The sequence below is a fragment of the Haliotis rufescens genome, unplaced genomic scaffold (assembly GCF_023055435.1).
Source record: "Haliotis rufescens isolate VD_foot unplaced genomic scaffold, xgHalRufe1.0.p SCAF_1, whole genome shotgun sequence".
Taxonomy (NCBI): Eukaryota; Metazoa; Mollusca; class Gastropoda; order Lepetellida; family Haliotidae; genus Haliotis; species Haliotis rufescens.
The window spans coordinates 14,456,962-14,474,138 of record NW_025963779.1 but is presented as its reverse complement, the minus strand read 5'-3'; the positions used below and the strand labels follow the sequence as shown (position 1 = coordinate 14,474,138).

General features: G+C 40.0%; 1 protein-coding gene across 2 annotated transcripts; it reads right to left on the bottom strand.

Annotated features, from left to right (window-relative positions):
- Positions 1-8,754: 8,754 nt before the first annotated feature.
- LOC124148794 (orexin receptor type 2-like) lies at positions 8,755-16,512 on the bottom strand. 2 transcript variants are annotated; one of them, XM_046520094.2, is made up of 2 exons: positions 16,332-16,512; positions 8,755-11,137 (listed from the first exon to the last, which is right to left on the bottom strand). In XM_046520094.2, exon 2 carries the CDS (start codon positions 11,125-11,127, stop codon positions 9,895-9,897), a length of 1,233 nt encoding a protein of 410 aa, XP_046376050.1. In that variant the 5' UTR covers positions 11,128-11,137; positions 16,332-16,512; the 3' UTR covers positions 8,755-9,894. The 2 variants fall into 2 exon arrangements, with proteins under 2 accessions (XP_046376050.1, XP_046376058.1); XM_046520102.2 differs by lacking the exon at positions 16,332-16,512 and adding an exon at positions 13,742-13,800.
- Positions 16,513-17,177: the final 665 nt, after the last annotated feature.

Below are 17,177 nucleotides of genomic sequence, written 5' to 3'. Positions count from 1 at the left end.
TGTCGGACAAAATGTCCGATTGCCTTTCTGACTGGCAATGTTGTTTGAAGTACAGGAGGCAATAGGTTCATACAACATGCTCACCTCATCGTGGAACGTCCTGAGTGGTATAGGTCTATACAACCAAATTCTGGTCGTCATTCTGGTGGGTACACTGTATGATCCAGCTAACTAGCTAACTAGGTATCCTCAGAAGGGTGTCATAGAGAGATATTCATGCTATTAACTAATGATTTATACAACCCAGATTCCAATGATTTATGTGACACTGCTGTAATATTTCTAAAACCAACTTTGTCTCAAAATAATACAAAGCGTGGATCGTCATAAAAAGAACGCATGCTAGCCATACCTCTTTGTTTGATGTTGACAGCCACAAATTTGAAATCAAATGAAGGCAAAATGTTATTTGAACATTTCTATTGTTTTTAGTGTTTCCTTCCTTATCATTCCTCAGCCATTTGTTTAAATAAATGATAATCCGAGAACGTGTATATTATCCTGACCGGTAACTGTTACCGCAAATCAGTAACATGCTGGAAGTATTTCAACTGTTTAATATTCAGTCCGTGTTTAAATTGAAATATATTCATCAGTTTCAGCTTCCTCTTAGTCAAATATTATCTTGGACATGAACGTATGGCCTATTAAAAACAGCAAATATGGACTTATTTAAACTTTTCAATTTTCTGCCTGTGTCGAAGTTAATTGAAATATATGTATCAGTTTCAGCTTCCTCTTTATAGAACATTATCCGGCAAATGAAAATGTGACTTATTTATTATTCTTTGAAATTGAATCAATTCAAAACTTTCTAAAACAATTTATGAAAGCAATATGAATAAAGATATTCGGAACCGGTTCTGTCAGTGTTGGCGATGAATGTGTCGGTCCAGGTGAGGCGAGGGTTGGTCACTCTTGGTGGTCCGCTGCGCCTCTCTTTGCTGATAGGCCTGCTGGCGGCAGATTGTGTCAACGGAGTGCACGCTCTGACCAGCGTGTTCTTGTCCGATGGCTTATTCTCGCTATGGTTTTGCAAGTCAAGGCACTATTCTGAATGACAGAGTCACTGGTATTGCTGTCATTTTATTTACCTCACTAACACGGATAATACATGCACTTCGATTTGGATGAGGAACAGCCGATGATCGAGGTGATGTAGGCCGTTGACGTTTACATCTTTGATGAAACCCAAGAGCATGGGTATGGTGCTGACGATCCAAGAACCATTTGCTGCAGTTTAACATGAATACCCCACTCAGACACATTTCTCTAACCCCGAGCCGACCAATCCGTTTCTTTATCCACTGATTGTCGAGCGCCAGTCAGGGTAACAATGTTTACCATCTTTCAATTTCTCCAGGGAATGGAACCGACGACCTTTCACTCTCCGGGTAGACACTGAACCCACTACACCAAGGATGAAGTGTCGTAGTAGTAATAGATGCAGTTGTTGTAGTTGTGGTTATTGTTGTAGTAGTAGTTCTATGGAAGTTTAATGGTTGTTATTGTTGTTTTAGCCAAGGGGACTGATCATGAGAATGCAAATTAGAATTCTTTTGACAGGGAAAATAACATAGTCCACGTAGTGTGCAAAGTCTAACGCGTGTGGCCTATTATAGCACCAGAATGCATTGGGTGGCTTTGTGAGCCCTCAGGACTGTTACTATTAAGCTTACAGAGTTAGTTCCCTTGAATTATATTATGTCTACTTGTCCCCGCGTCACATAACCGTTATGCCTTTACTGTCGACATGCATTTTGTATTCACTCACACACAGTAGGCATAATAGGCAAACAAACGTTGTCGACAGGGATTTACATTCATTTCTTGACACAACATTATGCTCATGTATTTTTTTTGCAGCAAAGCAAAATATGATTTTACAATAAAAGTTAATGAATGTATAACAGCAATAACAACCTCAAATAGACTCTGGCCCTGTGAGATTCTCGGTCTCAATCGGTCTTCATACCTCATGCAAAGAGTCGACTAGATTGAGGAGAAAAGTCATATGCTTGATTGTGCGTCGTATCGTGTCTGGTCCATGCTCACTCACTCACTCGGGTAGCACTTTGGATGTCAGCTTTTCGTTCTGCTAGTCTAGTGGTTAAAGTGTTCGGTCCTCACGCCAAAAATTCCATTCGTTGGTCTCCTACCGGGATGGTGTTCGACTATTGCTAAAAGCAGTGTAAAACCATTCTCACTCACTTTTTGCAAAACATTTCAATTTATACCAGTCCAAGGTCCATTGCCTGCGCAACGAAGGAGGGCAGTTGAAAGACTGAGGGCGTTTGCAAGTGATAATGCCCGGGTCCGGGCGCAAACGGGCATACCTAAGACAATTGTCAACTCGTTGCGTAATGGTGCACATATATTTCCGCATATATTATACATATTTCAGATGCAATTTAAAGCACATCTGGACATGTGAAATTATACAGTATGATTGAACACATTAAACTGTGTATTGGATACATTTTTAGATGCACGACATATGTAAAAATCAAACATTATTTTTGAGGGATTCTTTTACCAAGAACTTGAAATCATACGCGCATTCTGATTGGTTTGTCGTATATTCGCACATAACATTCATCGATAGGGGGATGAGTCTTCGTGCAGGTTACGGAAAGGGGCGAGTGGTGACGAATGACACGTTACCGTTTCATACATTTGTTGATAAAATGAAAAGAATATGTTCTAAGGATAACAATAATAATATATCCAGAACCCAGAACACAATAAAACAAACAACAACGTAAAGTAAACAGCTGTTATTCACACGAGAAAACACAACAGTGTAACGCTTGCCTAGATATACTTCATCAAAAAAGTCAACATGAGAAGAAGGGCATTTAGGCAAAGAAAGAAAGAAACAAACAAACAGGGAAGCTGCCCTAGAGAAGATGTAAAAGTGAAACAAACACGTGTTATTCATATACAATCTGTGACTCAAAGCAAACGTTCAGACCCTATATACATGTTTATCGAAAGTACAGATAAATACATGTATACAAAAAGAAGCGATTCATCACATTTAATTGATCATGATTTTCACATGACCCAGTATTGTATGAAACGTCATACAATCCCGATCACACGAAGGCAAACACCATGTTCAAAGGCAAAGCATTCCTTCTTTTAAAGGATCACACTGCATTCATTGACGAGGCTGCCAATCCCCTTTTGGTATGTGGGATATATATATATATTCGATAAAAGAATACCAACCTTAACCTGTATTGACATAATATCATTCTGAGGTATCTTGTCCAGGAATTATTTTCGTCAGGTCGCATTTCAAAGTCTGACCACAGACGCAAAATCTCTTTTCTGATCAAGGTTGCATCAAGGTTGCATCTTGGCCTAAGTGGAGATTTTGAACAATTCTTGATACTGGCGCGTCACCTCCATTCTCAACATTGTCAAACCGGGGTTTCTCTTCTTGGTCTTTTCCCGCACACGATTCATGATTGCTTTCTTCACCACGAGTAGGCCGTCTGCCTGAGTCTTTTCCTCTTGCCCTTTGGTCGGACGAGCTTCATTGTCGCGTTTCTCTACTTTTCACTGACCGTCTGCCCGAGGTTTGTATTCCTGTGTATTTTCCTCATGTGTTCCACTGCTGTGTGCGCATCCTGCTATGTCAATCTTGATTTGTTTTCGACTCTCCCCATTTTGAGCTTCTTTAGATCTTTCTGCAAAGTTCCTGCAACTCTTCAAATTGTCTCCTCTGTTTTCGCAAGATTCGTTGACCATTCTGTCCACAGTCATAAATGAAACAAACATCTGTCTGTTCGTCTTCCAGTTGTGTTTAGGATGGGTGTAGCTTGATCGGGTCGACAAACAACTATCTGAATATATCTGTGATGTAATTTCACAGGAATATGTGACCCCAAGATTAACCTGCTGTTGTGCTTTGTAGTGCGTACCTCCAGGATGTCCGCTGAACCAGCTAAAGAGGAACTTTAACATCCAGCGTGAGTTCAAGAAATGTATAAACACATAACACCTGTTCTTGAGGAATTGCACTGGCTTCCATTCCGACAAAAGAATCCAATACAAAGTACTGGTTCTACTGTTCAAGGTGCTTAAGGACGTAGCTCAAGTATATATGTCAGATGTTGTACTGAAATACAAGCCATTTCGTTATGTTATGCCATCTTATCAGCTTATGGCTAGGAATGTACCTGTACGTACATTCTTATAACGGGTTTGTTTAGTTGATAGACGGCGGTCTGCAAATAAGTGATTCTGATCCACGCCGTTGGAATACGATGGCATGTAGACAACCAAGCAACCACACCGTCCGATCCATTTACTCTCCTCGTTATTGCATGCTGAAAATCCATTCTAACGTGTATAACGTCAGCGCAAGACAATAATCGTCTCTATTATCTGCCGAAGCAGATTCTACTGGGCGTAAAATCAAAATAGGTGTTAATAAGGAATGAAGGCCATTTTTCAGGACACACAAGTATTACAAAAGAAATATACCTGCTTTCCTTAGTCCGCACAACATGATCATTATGAGAGCTGTCACAACGTGCTGCGCCATCGTGTCACCGAAAAGATATCGTTCAGGGAAAACATAAACTGTACAAATGACACGGCACAGACTCGAAAGTAAAACAAATTCCTGTGAGTGTTGATTGACACTATTTTTAGTACATATTTTGAAACTCTGACTCATTAACCACATTTGCAGAAATACAAGCTACTAACCACTTTTAGATTTGCAGCTGTCGGGCAAAATGTTCGATTCACTTACGCCTCAATTTCTGAGCTACATGACGGCGGTCTGTAAATAATCGAGTCTGCACCAGACAATCCAGTGATTAATATCATGAGCATCGATCCACTCAATTGGGATCGATGACATGCATCAACCCCGTCAATCAGACTAACGGGATCGGGTGGTCAGGCTCACTGACTTGGTTGATGCATGTCATGGATCAACCAATCTGACTGGTCAATCATGTTGTTTAATGTACGGGTGGCGATAGGTTAATTCAGCTGGCTCTTCCTGAGCGGTAAAGGTCCAAACGACCTTATTCTGGTCGTCATTTGGGCGGCTACACTGTATGATCCGGCTTACTGCGTGTCCTCAGAAGGGTGTCATAGATAAAATTATGCTTTTAACTAATGATTTCTACGGCCCAGGTTCCAATCAAATATGTGTGATATAGCTATCACACTTCAAAACTTACTTTTAAGATATTAGTTGAACTTTGTAAAGGGAATTTAAGCCATAACTCTCTGCATGATGTTGAACATCCAAAAAGTGCAAAAAAAAGAAGGCAAAATGTTATTTGAACATTTATGAAAAAAGTTATAGTGTTTCTCTCTTTTTTTATTAATGACAGTAAGTCCTTGTCATTCCTCAGCCTTTATTCAAGTAATGATATTTAGAAAACTTTTGTAACAGCCTATACGGTATCAACAAATGAGTGCCACGCTAGATTCATTTCAACTTTTGAATTTTCAGTCTGTCGCGACGTAATTTGAAATATATAAATCATTTTCAGCTTCTTCTTATTCGGGAAAATGAAAATATGATTATTATTATTCTTTTGAATTGAATCAATTCAAAACAATAGAAAACAGTTTACGGAAGAATATGATTATAGGTGAGTTGACCAGGAAGGTGATACGATGTCTCAATATTTTTTTATATGTTACTATTTTATCCCTAGAGAGATTCATAACACAATTTCATTTTGCTCGTGCGACTGACAACCATAGAACAACCAAACTGTAACTCGGAGAGAAATAGTTCATCAAAAGTAGAAGGGACTTGAGCGTAATATGCATGCTCAACTTGCTCTACAGGAAATCCGTATGTGGTCTGGTTACAAGAAATAGATTCAGATAAGATCATCATTAGATGAAAACGGTATTTTAAGAACTACCTCAGTCAACCAGACAGCGCGTCGAAATACATTTACCTCAAGTACATGACGTCAAAATGGCTAACACGATAAACGTGACGGGAGAGAAAGCTTTTAATGAACATGTGGTGATTACTGATTAAAACTGTTAATTATTATTCATCATTGAAAGGTGATTATATATTTGGGTCAAATAGATAAAGTAAGGTATTTTTTTAGATTGCTGAAGACAGTCACGTTTCGGTTTAGACACGTTTTGCGTCAATAGTTTGGGTGTGCCTTTCTTCCTTCGTTTTGTTCACTGGGATGGTCGTGGAGGATATTATTGAACGTGCAATAGGGTTTCCTGGGAATGTGGAAGTGTTCCGTCGGTGTCTCCGTCATTTCAAGAATACAATCTCCTGAAAAATGTATGAACGTCAAAATGTGTCTTTCATACACTTATAAACGTTAGTTTCGAGGTCATGTGACCGTCCAGTGGAAAAGCCGTATATTGTGTGAACTTCACATTGAAAACATATTGTTAATTTATCAAACAGGAACGTTTTGACAGTGGACACCTACCATTACCGTTTGTACACAAGAAGACTCATTCGAAACGCCATAAATCTCTCGGAAGTGTTTACCATAGCTTTAGCCATCATATACGATATTTTGCTTGATCATGATTACAACATTGAAGGCCTTATTAAAGCTCAAAACGTTTTATGGTAGCTATAGACATACATGTAAATGGAGGACATTTCAGACTTTTTGTGCATCAGTAACTGAAATAATGTCCGAGAACCATCGTAGTTACATTTCTCAGATATATGAGATGAATGAATGATAAACAAAATAGTACCAGTGGTGCAATTAATTTCTATGCAAGTGTTATGACACACCTGTTTCATAATACGTCGTTATGAGATCTGTTTATCTATACGGCAAGATATACGCCCATGTTTATTGGTGCCTCAATGAGGTGAGGTGAAATGGGGTTTAACGTCGCGTCGAAGATTATTGTACTTATATAGCGACGTGCGTGCGTGCCTGCGTGCGTGTGTGTGTGGCTTCTTGTATTAGTCCGGACTGATGCCGATTTATAGTGCTAGCCCACTGAGATACCATGCCGCAGTTTAACATGTATACCCCACTCAGACACAGTATACTGACTCCGAGCCGACCAGTCCTTGTATTAGCCCCTTAATGTCGAGCGCCAGACAGGGTAACAACAAGTACCATCTTTTAACGTCTTTTGTTTATGAGATCGAAACCCGGACCTTCCGCTCTCCGGGCGGATTGTCTACCACTAGACTAGAAACTAAAAATGTTTATCCGATGGTGATGTATTTTTTGTAGGTACCATGGACGATATTACATGCATCATGTTGTGGTACATTTACTATGCAGGCACGTAGTGGTGTAGGAAAGGTAAATCTTTTGGGTATCTCGTCACGTGCACGAAACTTCACGTGCGGCATATCACATGTGCTCGCCAGGATCATCTGTCTTGAATGCTATGCACGACTGTAGCATTCCTGAATAAATATTTGAACCTGCTCAAGACTTGTCATACGACGGATCGATCCATGTCAAGGAGTATATCACAACAGGTATATCATCCAAAACTGGCTCCCACAGGAGATATGGCTTGGGTGAGATCAAGCGATATCTACACTGTAGACATCGCTGCAATGAAATTACATCACAATGCTTTGCAGACCATTGTGACTTCATTGGTTACCATGACGTCACAATCAAATGACATCATTAAAGGCTCTGCTACTGAAGCTGTTGGCAGTACTTTTTACACTTAAGACACTGCTTATTACTTTCTACAAACTGAAAAAGTTGGAAGAATGATAAGATAGACACAATTTTTATGGATAACAACTTCTTTAATACTGGGAAAAGCGACGTTTCGGTATAGATCCTTATACCGTTGTCAAGCAAGACTGAATGAGGGACATAGTACAGAATATATATAGTAGGTGGAGGATTAACAGTAGAGGATTAACAGTAACAACAATTGCAATTGCAATCCTCTACTGTTAATCCTCCACCTACTATATATATTCTGTACTATGTCCCTCATTCAGTCTTGCTTGACAACGGTATAAGGATCTATACCGAAACGTCGCTTTTCCCAGTATTAAAGAAGTTGTTATCCATAAAAATTGTGTCTATCTTGTCATCCGTCAACTTCTAAGTAATACCTATCAAACAATTTGTAAGAATGATGTTGGATGATAAATAAAATCTCACCCTCGTGTCTTTTGATATCAAATATATCAACACGCGTTGATAAAAGTGGAAAAAATCCCCGGCAAGCCTCGGAGGTTTCCCACTTTTATCAACTCGTGTCGATATATTTGATATCAAAAGACACTCGGGTGAGATTCTCTATATGTTGCCCGATTAATGCACGTAAGGCAATTATCTCTACCGGGAAATACAACCAATAACACAATCCACTTATTACATAGCATGGCTTTATTAAAACATAAGAGTGAGTCACGCATAAGAGTGAGTGAATGTTGTGTCAGGACGCAGTCAGCAATATTTAGCTATATCATGACGGCCTGTAGATATTCGAGTGAGGAGTAGGCAAACCAGTGGTTGCCAGCATGGGCAACCGCCTACACCTTTGGCGTCATACAATCAGCCGGTGACATATTAGAACCACTCTATCCTTACGGCTTTAAGAAGAGAAAGTAGGGAGTGAGTGAGTGAGTTTGGTTTAACGCCGCTTTTAACAGTATTCTAGTTACATCGCGGCGTGTCAGCTTAATGTGGGAGGAAAGCCCGAAGTGATGCAGGTCTCAGACGTTTACCACTTCGGTGAAACCCACGAGCACGGGTATGGTGCTGACAAGCCTAGAAACATAATCGGGGCGAACCGGGATTCGAACCCACAATCATAGGTTTCTGGCGTGCCCAAGGGACGCAACTCTGCACAGCGAATCGCGGCGCCTTAGACGACTTGGCCACCCGTGCCCCCAGAAAGTAGGGACCTACATGAAGCTATTCTCCCCAACAAGGGTTCGTTGAGAATTTGCACCACAATGTTGTTTTATTGAATGTGCAGCTTTAGAGTTATAGAATGTCAAACATAACATTCTACAAGCTACTTGAAAGCGACCTTTCGGATTATACTTGGTCCCAAGCTAGCTGTGTTTGAAGTAAGATTCGATTCAGTGGATAGGATGGTGAGACACGGTGACTTGTTTGACTGCATGCTACTGTGTCCTAATTCTGTGGATTGATGCTCATGACTGTCTTGTCCTGACTCGATTATTTACAGGCCGCCTTATATTGGTGGAATAACTGAGTGAGGCGTTGAAAAACACGCATTTTTGTTAATTTAGGTGCCTGTTTTATGCAGTTTCAGTGACAGGGTTGGCATTGTTGAAGTGTCACGTGACATTTCAATTGATTCACATATTAGTGTGTGTGAAACTAGCTACATGTAAACAAAGATGTCAACGACAAAATTGTATCCTCATTTCCGGATGAAGCCTACTTGACGTGATGAGTGTACAGAAATGCGTATAGACGATATATACTCAAAGGCAAAAGAAACTGATCATGTGCCGATATTTATAAAATTGAGTATTTGTTAAAAAGCAAAACACAAAAATCATAAAACGTATTACTTTCCTTAAATATTTAAATTAGGTTGACTATGGACACCATAGGCTTTCAAACGACGTGAATGGCATTCTAAAACTTATTACTTCCTTATTTCGCATTTAGAAACAGGAAATTCGATTTGCACCAATCTGTACAATTTGACATTTCTTTTCAAGTCATCCATATGTTGTCAGAACCAACCAAAATCAATCTTGTTAACTATGTGATGAACAATCGTCAATCATCGGATCAACGATCATCCGATAATGGTCCTCTTAATCGATCTGACCATCAATATCCACTCCTACAATTAATGGGGCACTCGGTCTACTCAAATTCTTGTTTTTAATCAACATAAGGACCAAGAGAGGTTCACCGTCGGGATTGTTTAGTGTCTCCCAAATATGATCTTAAGCTCTCTCCTAAACTTGTCACTGAAAAAGCTGTAAACTATGGGATTGAAGGCGCTATTAAAAAGATAGGATCTTTCAAACAGATTGTACACCGCGATCTGCGCTCCCTGCAGACTACTGTAGAGATGTTTGTTGTTCGTTGCGGCTATCATTATTGCTAGATGGGGCAGAAAACTCAAGATAAACACAAGTGTGATAAGAAACATCATCATCGTCGTCTTCCGCGCTCTTTTGCTCTGTGGCGATGTCATCGTATCACGTCTGCGAAACGCTGTTGACCTGCGACGAGGACTCATTTTGTCTATTGGTGGGTGTTGTTTGTCGTCGTCGTCTTTCGTAGATTGGTCTGCGGGAGTATGACCCGAGGAAACCAAGGTATCAGTCTTTTGGGTGATTAATTGATCATTTGGCATTGATGTTACTCCTTCTCCAGTCTCGTAAGATGACGACGTCTCGCCAGTGGTTGATGTGGTCTCAACATCTCTTGTCGTCTTTACAGAGATGTTACCTTGTCCTGCTGGATGCATAGCATTCCTGAACCGTATTTGACGTGCAAGCTGTCGCCATATCAATGCATACAGAACGATTAGAGAAGTTGTGCACATGATGAAGATAATGAACTCTGTGCCATGGTAGACTATTTGAAAAGTGGTTCCTTTGTATTCATCAGCAACACTGCATCTTGACCCGTTGATAAAATCATGTGTTGTAATGGTGCTTGGTCCATAGAGAATAATAACAGGCACTGAAACCACAGTGCCCCCAACACAGCAGATGCCGACAGCTACTTTTGCCATGAATGGAGTTACTTGCTTTTTGAGCGGTTTACAAATCTTCCGAAATCGGTCGACGGCTACCGCAACTAGGACGAATGCAGACGTTAACGATATAATGTAAATCATTACAGGCACAGCTCTGCAGGCGTTTGACGTGCCAAATGTATAATTGTATCTCATCACTGCGATTTCGTATGGAATGCTGATGACGCAGTTCAGGAAATCCAGAAGGGCCAGAGAGATTATAAAGTATGTCACAACGTTCGGCTTTAGCTTGACGAGGTATACATAACACACGAGTGAGTTACCAATAACGCCTACTAACATCAGGATAGCGAGGATCAAAACGGCTGGTAAAACCTGGATGGCATATATGTCGTCTCGGTGATATAGGATCTTGTCATAGTTGGATGTGTTTGCGATTGCTGACATCTTGGTTAATCTGTTAATAAAAACAACATTTATTGTAATGAAGCAAGGTAATTCACATTGGTTATGTTAAGTTACATGTAAAGTCATCAAAAGTCTTCTGAAAAACGTAAATATGTACTCAGGAGTTGTTTCTTCTTAAAAAATGATAAGTTTATCAGAACATCCCTAGTGCCTTTGTTATACTGAACTGGTCTGGAGCGTTCCATGACTGCATGTTACTTGTGAGTGTACGTTTGTATGAATGTTTTTTGATCGATATTTGTTAAAAAAGGTTTTAAACGAAAACAGTTCGGATGAAACACATATATAAAATAGAGAGAGAGAGAGAGAGAGAGAGAGAGAGAGAGAGAGAGAGAGAGAGAGAGAGAGAGAGAGAGAGATATTAAACACATGCAGCTCGTGGCGCTTGCGCCATTTGTAACTTTAAGATAAATATTCGTACAAACATACTCTGTCAACTAGTAACTGATATCCTGAAGTTTTTGCGATTTTCATATTTTTCGATGCGTGGATATATGTTTGTATGATTACCTGACTATATCAACCTTCACCTGGCTTATTATCACATATATGCAGGATAATTACACACTTCAGGGCCTCAGGAGGATTCATATGAATTCGTATCTCTGTCACAATCAGGTGGCATACCCAATTCAGCATTTTACTTACTGCACAAGCAGCGAACAACGAGTATATAGAGTGAGTGAGTGAGTTGGGTTTTACGCCGCTTTCAACAGTGTTCCGGTTATATCGCGGCGTGTCAGCTTAATGTGGGAGGAAAGCCCGAAGTGATGCAGGCCTCAAACGTTTACCAATTCGGTGAAACCCACGAGCACGGATATGGTGCTGACAAACCTAGAAACATAACTGAGATTCGAACCCACAATCATAGGTTTCTGGCGTGCCCAAGGGACGCAACTCTGCACAGCGAATCGCGGCGCCTTAGACGATTGGGCCACTCGTGCCCCCAGTAAATAGAGAATACTTCCCATGTGGTTGTCAGATACCATTTTACTAGTTCCAGGTTTACAAAGAGTAGTTTCAAAACGTGTTGGATACGTTTTGGGCCCAGTTATAAGATACATGGTACATGCCAGGCGTGAGTGCATTAGTCTGTTTCTTACACACCCTCAAATCGCAGCATTTTAGCATCGATGCATATTTTTACTCTACTCATGATCGCATGTCTGTGGATTATCAAGTCATAGATGATAATAGATTACAAATAGAAAAGTAGTCCATCATAAATTGACCTCAGGTCATCACCATGCAGTAGCCAATCACGAACCGAGATTTCGATCTCACACATGTTTGATACCAGTTACCTCAAATGTGTGTGTGTGTGTGTGTGTGTGTGTGTGTGTGTGTGTGTGTGTGTGTGTGTGTGTCTGTGAGTGTAAGAATAAAGTGTTTATCAGCCCCGTGTGAATGAATGGTGTAAGCCCACTACACTACAGAGAAACTTACACTGAAGGCAACCTATTGTGAAGATGGCGTAATATCAATCTGTGATGCCATAAACAGTGGGTGACTTCATCTGACAAATCAGCAATGGAAATCGATAAAACATATGTGATATAATATAAGTATTGACTCTCCATCTCTCTGCATTTAGTAGTAAAATCCAACGATAATACACCGGCAAATCATGACTATTATTAAACAGGAACGTGCGTGTTGCATCGTTATTAATGGGTTCTCAGTCGTGAACGTACTGGCACTCAGTGTTTCCGGCATACGAATCAGTTTCCTTGACACGCTGCTCCAGAACCAAAACTGAAAGTTGAAGTTGGTTTCCCCGCTCATATGATCAAGGAAATGAAATTCGGAACTCCCTCCCCGACGCTTGAGCAGTTACAAGTAGAGTTTCTTAAGTACGCATTTCACAGAAATCTATCCAGTTATTATTAACTCACTTCTAAGTACAATAACATTTTACTTAAAATTGTTAATATGCACGAGGACAGATGTCTTAAAAAGACGTTCCATGTTTTTGTATTTAGGTCACTGAGGGCGTCATACAAGAGCCTCTCATAAAAACATTTTCTCATGGCTTTATGTGGACGTTTCAAACGGTTGGGAGTCTACTCTCATTTCTAAGTTTACATGTATGTATCAATTTGTTCTTTTAAAACGGGGTACTCACTTGTGAACGGTTCACAGATAAAGCAGCCACACAACCGCACGATTCCACTCAGTGAACATTTAGATACATGTGGAAGCGGCAACGTTTTAGTTTTCCTGCTATATAAGCTTTGATCATGAACCTACATTGTTTCAAAAAGAGCACACGTCGCTACATAAGTGCAATAATCTTGGACGCGACGTTAAATCCCATTTCACCTCACCTCAAAAAGAGCAACATTTCATTCATAAATACGCGCCTAAGTTAAATGTAAAGGCGTAAGTTATTTGTCCATTGTCACCTTGGTATTGTGACGTCTTAGTTCTCCTAAATGTTATGACGTCATGTAACTATATGTTACTTAAGAATTGACTTTCACTTTGTGTGAGTTCATTGGAGTATGAACCTTCATAGAGAGAGAGCCAAACTGTATGAACGTCGGAGCTTGTGAAAGTCAATTCTTATAATTTTTTTATCACAATTTCTTACCTCAAAGGATGTAGGCCAAGATCTAAACACAATAATATTTAGTACGTGTGACTTCATGTTTACACTGACAGCCATACAACAACCAGCTATATCGCGGAGTAAAATAGTTCCTCAAAAAGAGAGGTGACATGGGCGTATGGATGCACAACTTGCTCTTCAGAAACATCTTACGCAACACATGTGTTCAAATAATAACACCATTATATGAGAAAGGTCTGTAAAGAACTACCTCAGTAAGTCAGTCACAAAGACAGCGCGTCGTAATACATTTACACAAAGTACAAGGCGTCAAAAGGCGATAAACGTGAAGGAGGATTTCCGAAGTTGTTAATGAACCTGTGGCGGTTACATGTGTTAGTCATCATTGATCAACTGACCGATTATTGAAAGCTGATTAAAGATGCGTCAAACAGACACCAAGGTAAATTCGTAGATTGCTGGAGACGGTCACTGTCAGCCTAGACACAGATCGAGTCGATACTGACGATAGTTTGGATGTGTCCTTTTTTTCGTTTGTTCATTAAGATGGGCCGTAGCGAGGAAATTCGTAAACAATCATGCAGTCAAGCTCTCTTACGTTTCTCAATGAATACTGAAAGGCTGAGACCAAGATAAAAGTTTCTAAATGATCAGAAATAATGCTTATGTATGTTTTCGTGCTAGGGAAATCCCAGGGCTTTTTCCAGGAATGTGGAAGTAGTCCGTCAGTGTTTACGTCATTTCAAGAACACGGTCTCGTGAAAAACGTCAAATTGTGTCGTTCATGCACTTATTTAATTATTACTATATTGTGCCTGAGAGTTAGAACTTTACTGCGCTTTATAGATATCGGGTTGTGGCGTGCAAAACAATAATTTTTACACAAAGCCCTGACTGCGGTGAATGGTGCGGAGATAATGCGACCTCATCGACAGGATGGAATATTTTCACCTGAAAACTGCTCGGTCATCGCCACGCGCAATGTATCGAAATGGGCAATATTTAGTGCAGTCCGGGAAACATTAATTGTATCTTTAATTTCCTCCCGAATTTTACATTAGGTCGGGAGTATCTTCTGTTCATAAAGCTTGTATAGTATATCTTCTAACGTCGCGGTTTCGTTTTTGAGACCACCCTTAAACTTTTATGTTTTATTTATCAATCCGTAGACTTGATGGTATGAATTGAAAACCCCATAGCTTGGCCATTTCGGTAATTCGCTCTATCTAAACTAATAAATGTTTTCCTTCTATCTCTCCAAAGTGTTATGAACTTTCCCATTACAGACTCCATGTCAAGTACCACGGCTATGGCTATGCAAGTGTAAAGTAGCATGCATCACGGGAGCAGTGTTGACAAAACAAACGCAGCGTCATTTTGTTATTTTAGAAGATGCACATCTATAATTTTCTCCATCTCATTTCTTTTGTGTGGATTAAATATTTTATCATTACATTATCATCATTATAACGGAGTCACGTGCGCATATTTTTATAGTACGTTTTAGACTGCCATTACTGGACGTAAAATAAATGTGAAGTTACTGTTTTCGTTCGAATTTTTCTCCTGTAAACTTGTCGATAGGACTCCTTGTGACTGACATACTTCCAACCACAAGTAAGTCGATCGGTAGTTACTAGCTATTACAATAGCAACAGAATGTGTATTTTCTTATCATTTTTTAATGAAAAGCGTTTTTTCCAGCATTTCCTACAGTACCTTTTTTTTTGTTAGAACGTTATTTTGTTTTCCCAGTGTCGGAAGGATCGATTTGTATTTGCATTTATAATCTGTGTCTTGTGGGACTGTGACAATGTTTGTTTGTTTGTTTGTTGTTTAACGCCGCACTCAGCAATATTCCACCTACATTATATGACGGTGGTCTGTAAATAATCGAGTCTGGACCAGACAATCCAGTGATTGACAACATGAGCATCGATCCACGCAATTGGGACCGATGACATGCATCAACCAAGTCAGCGAGCCTGAACACCCGATCCCGTTAGTCGCCTTTTATGACAAGCATAGTCGCCTTTTACGGCAAGCATGGGTTGCTGAAGACCTACTCAATCCCAGATCTTCACGGGCCCTGTGACAATGTGATACATGGTGTGTGTTTGTATTTACAAAGATAAAAAATAGATCCTTGATGAATTATTGGCAATAAGTCATTGACTACCAGCTCAACTACACTGAATACAGTGAGTGAGTGTGTTGGGATTAAAGTCGCATTTTATAATATTTTACAAACACAACGGCGTGTCAGGTTAGGAGTGAGTGAGTGAGTGAGTATGGTTTTACGCCGCTTTTAGCAATATTCCAGCAATATCACGGCGGGGGACACCAGAAATGGGCTTCACACATTGTACCCATGTCGGGAATCGAACCCGGGTCATGGGCGTGACGAGCGAACGCTTTAACCACTAGGCTACCCGACCGCCCCTGTCAGGTTAGGAAGAAAGCCCAACCAAGACACACAGGTATAGTGCTGATCTACCAAATATCATAATCAGTTCGAATCGAACAATGGTCAGTAGACGATCAAGGGACCCAACGTAATAATGATAAACAAGAAAAAAATTAATACGCTGTCTTAGGTGCATGTACTTACCTTCACCAGACAACAGACGCTGCAGGTAGCTCTTGTGTTACGAGATACTCCTATTGTAATAACGTCCGAAATATATGCCGTGTTCACAATCACCTCTCAGTTACACAACAAGTAAACTTCGAATGAGACACATCCAAACTGAGAGCTTGTTGGGGCATTCAACGCGGAAATATTTCGCGGCTGTAGGATGTATTGTCTGTGGTAGAATTCTTTAGCATGAAAACGGGCTAGCCGACCTTATAATGAGTGAATCACTTCCACAACCGGACATATTTCTCAATTGATTTTCCGTAAATCTTTGCTCTATTTGTATTAGTTACATGTGTGAACTTGATGTTAATACGACATTATCTGTGTTAACAACATTCTGAATAAGACACACTAGTTTATCACGGGGATTTTGTATTGATTACCATCGTTAGGAATATGGCCACACGTGGAGTGAATTTCTGTAATTTCTGACCATGGGAAACAAAGTGAAACCGAGGTTAGATACCTGCAGCCAATTCACGAAGCTGTCTTAGCTAAGATAAATCTAAGCGACAAACGTAAAAAATTACCACTGCCTTATGAACTATTCTTAAAGCTGTCTTAAACCTTTCATAACGTTATCTTACTTACAACACAAGTCTCGGAATAGACAGTGAGCTCATTTGTGACGGTAGTAAAATTAGCTGGGTTTTTCTTAACGACGTCATTCAGGGAATTCTCTGGATTGAAATTGTATCATTATTCTTTATTCTAACGAGGAAAGTATCGTAAAGCTGTTATCCTTTAAAGTGAGTGAGTGAGTATGGTTTAACGCCGTTTTTAGCAATATTCCAGCAATATCACGGCGGGGGACAC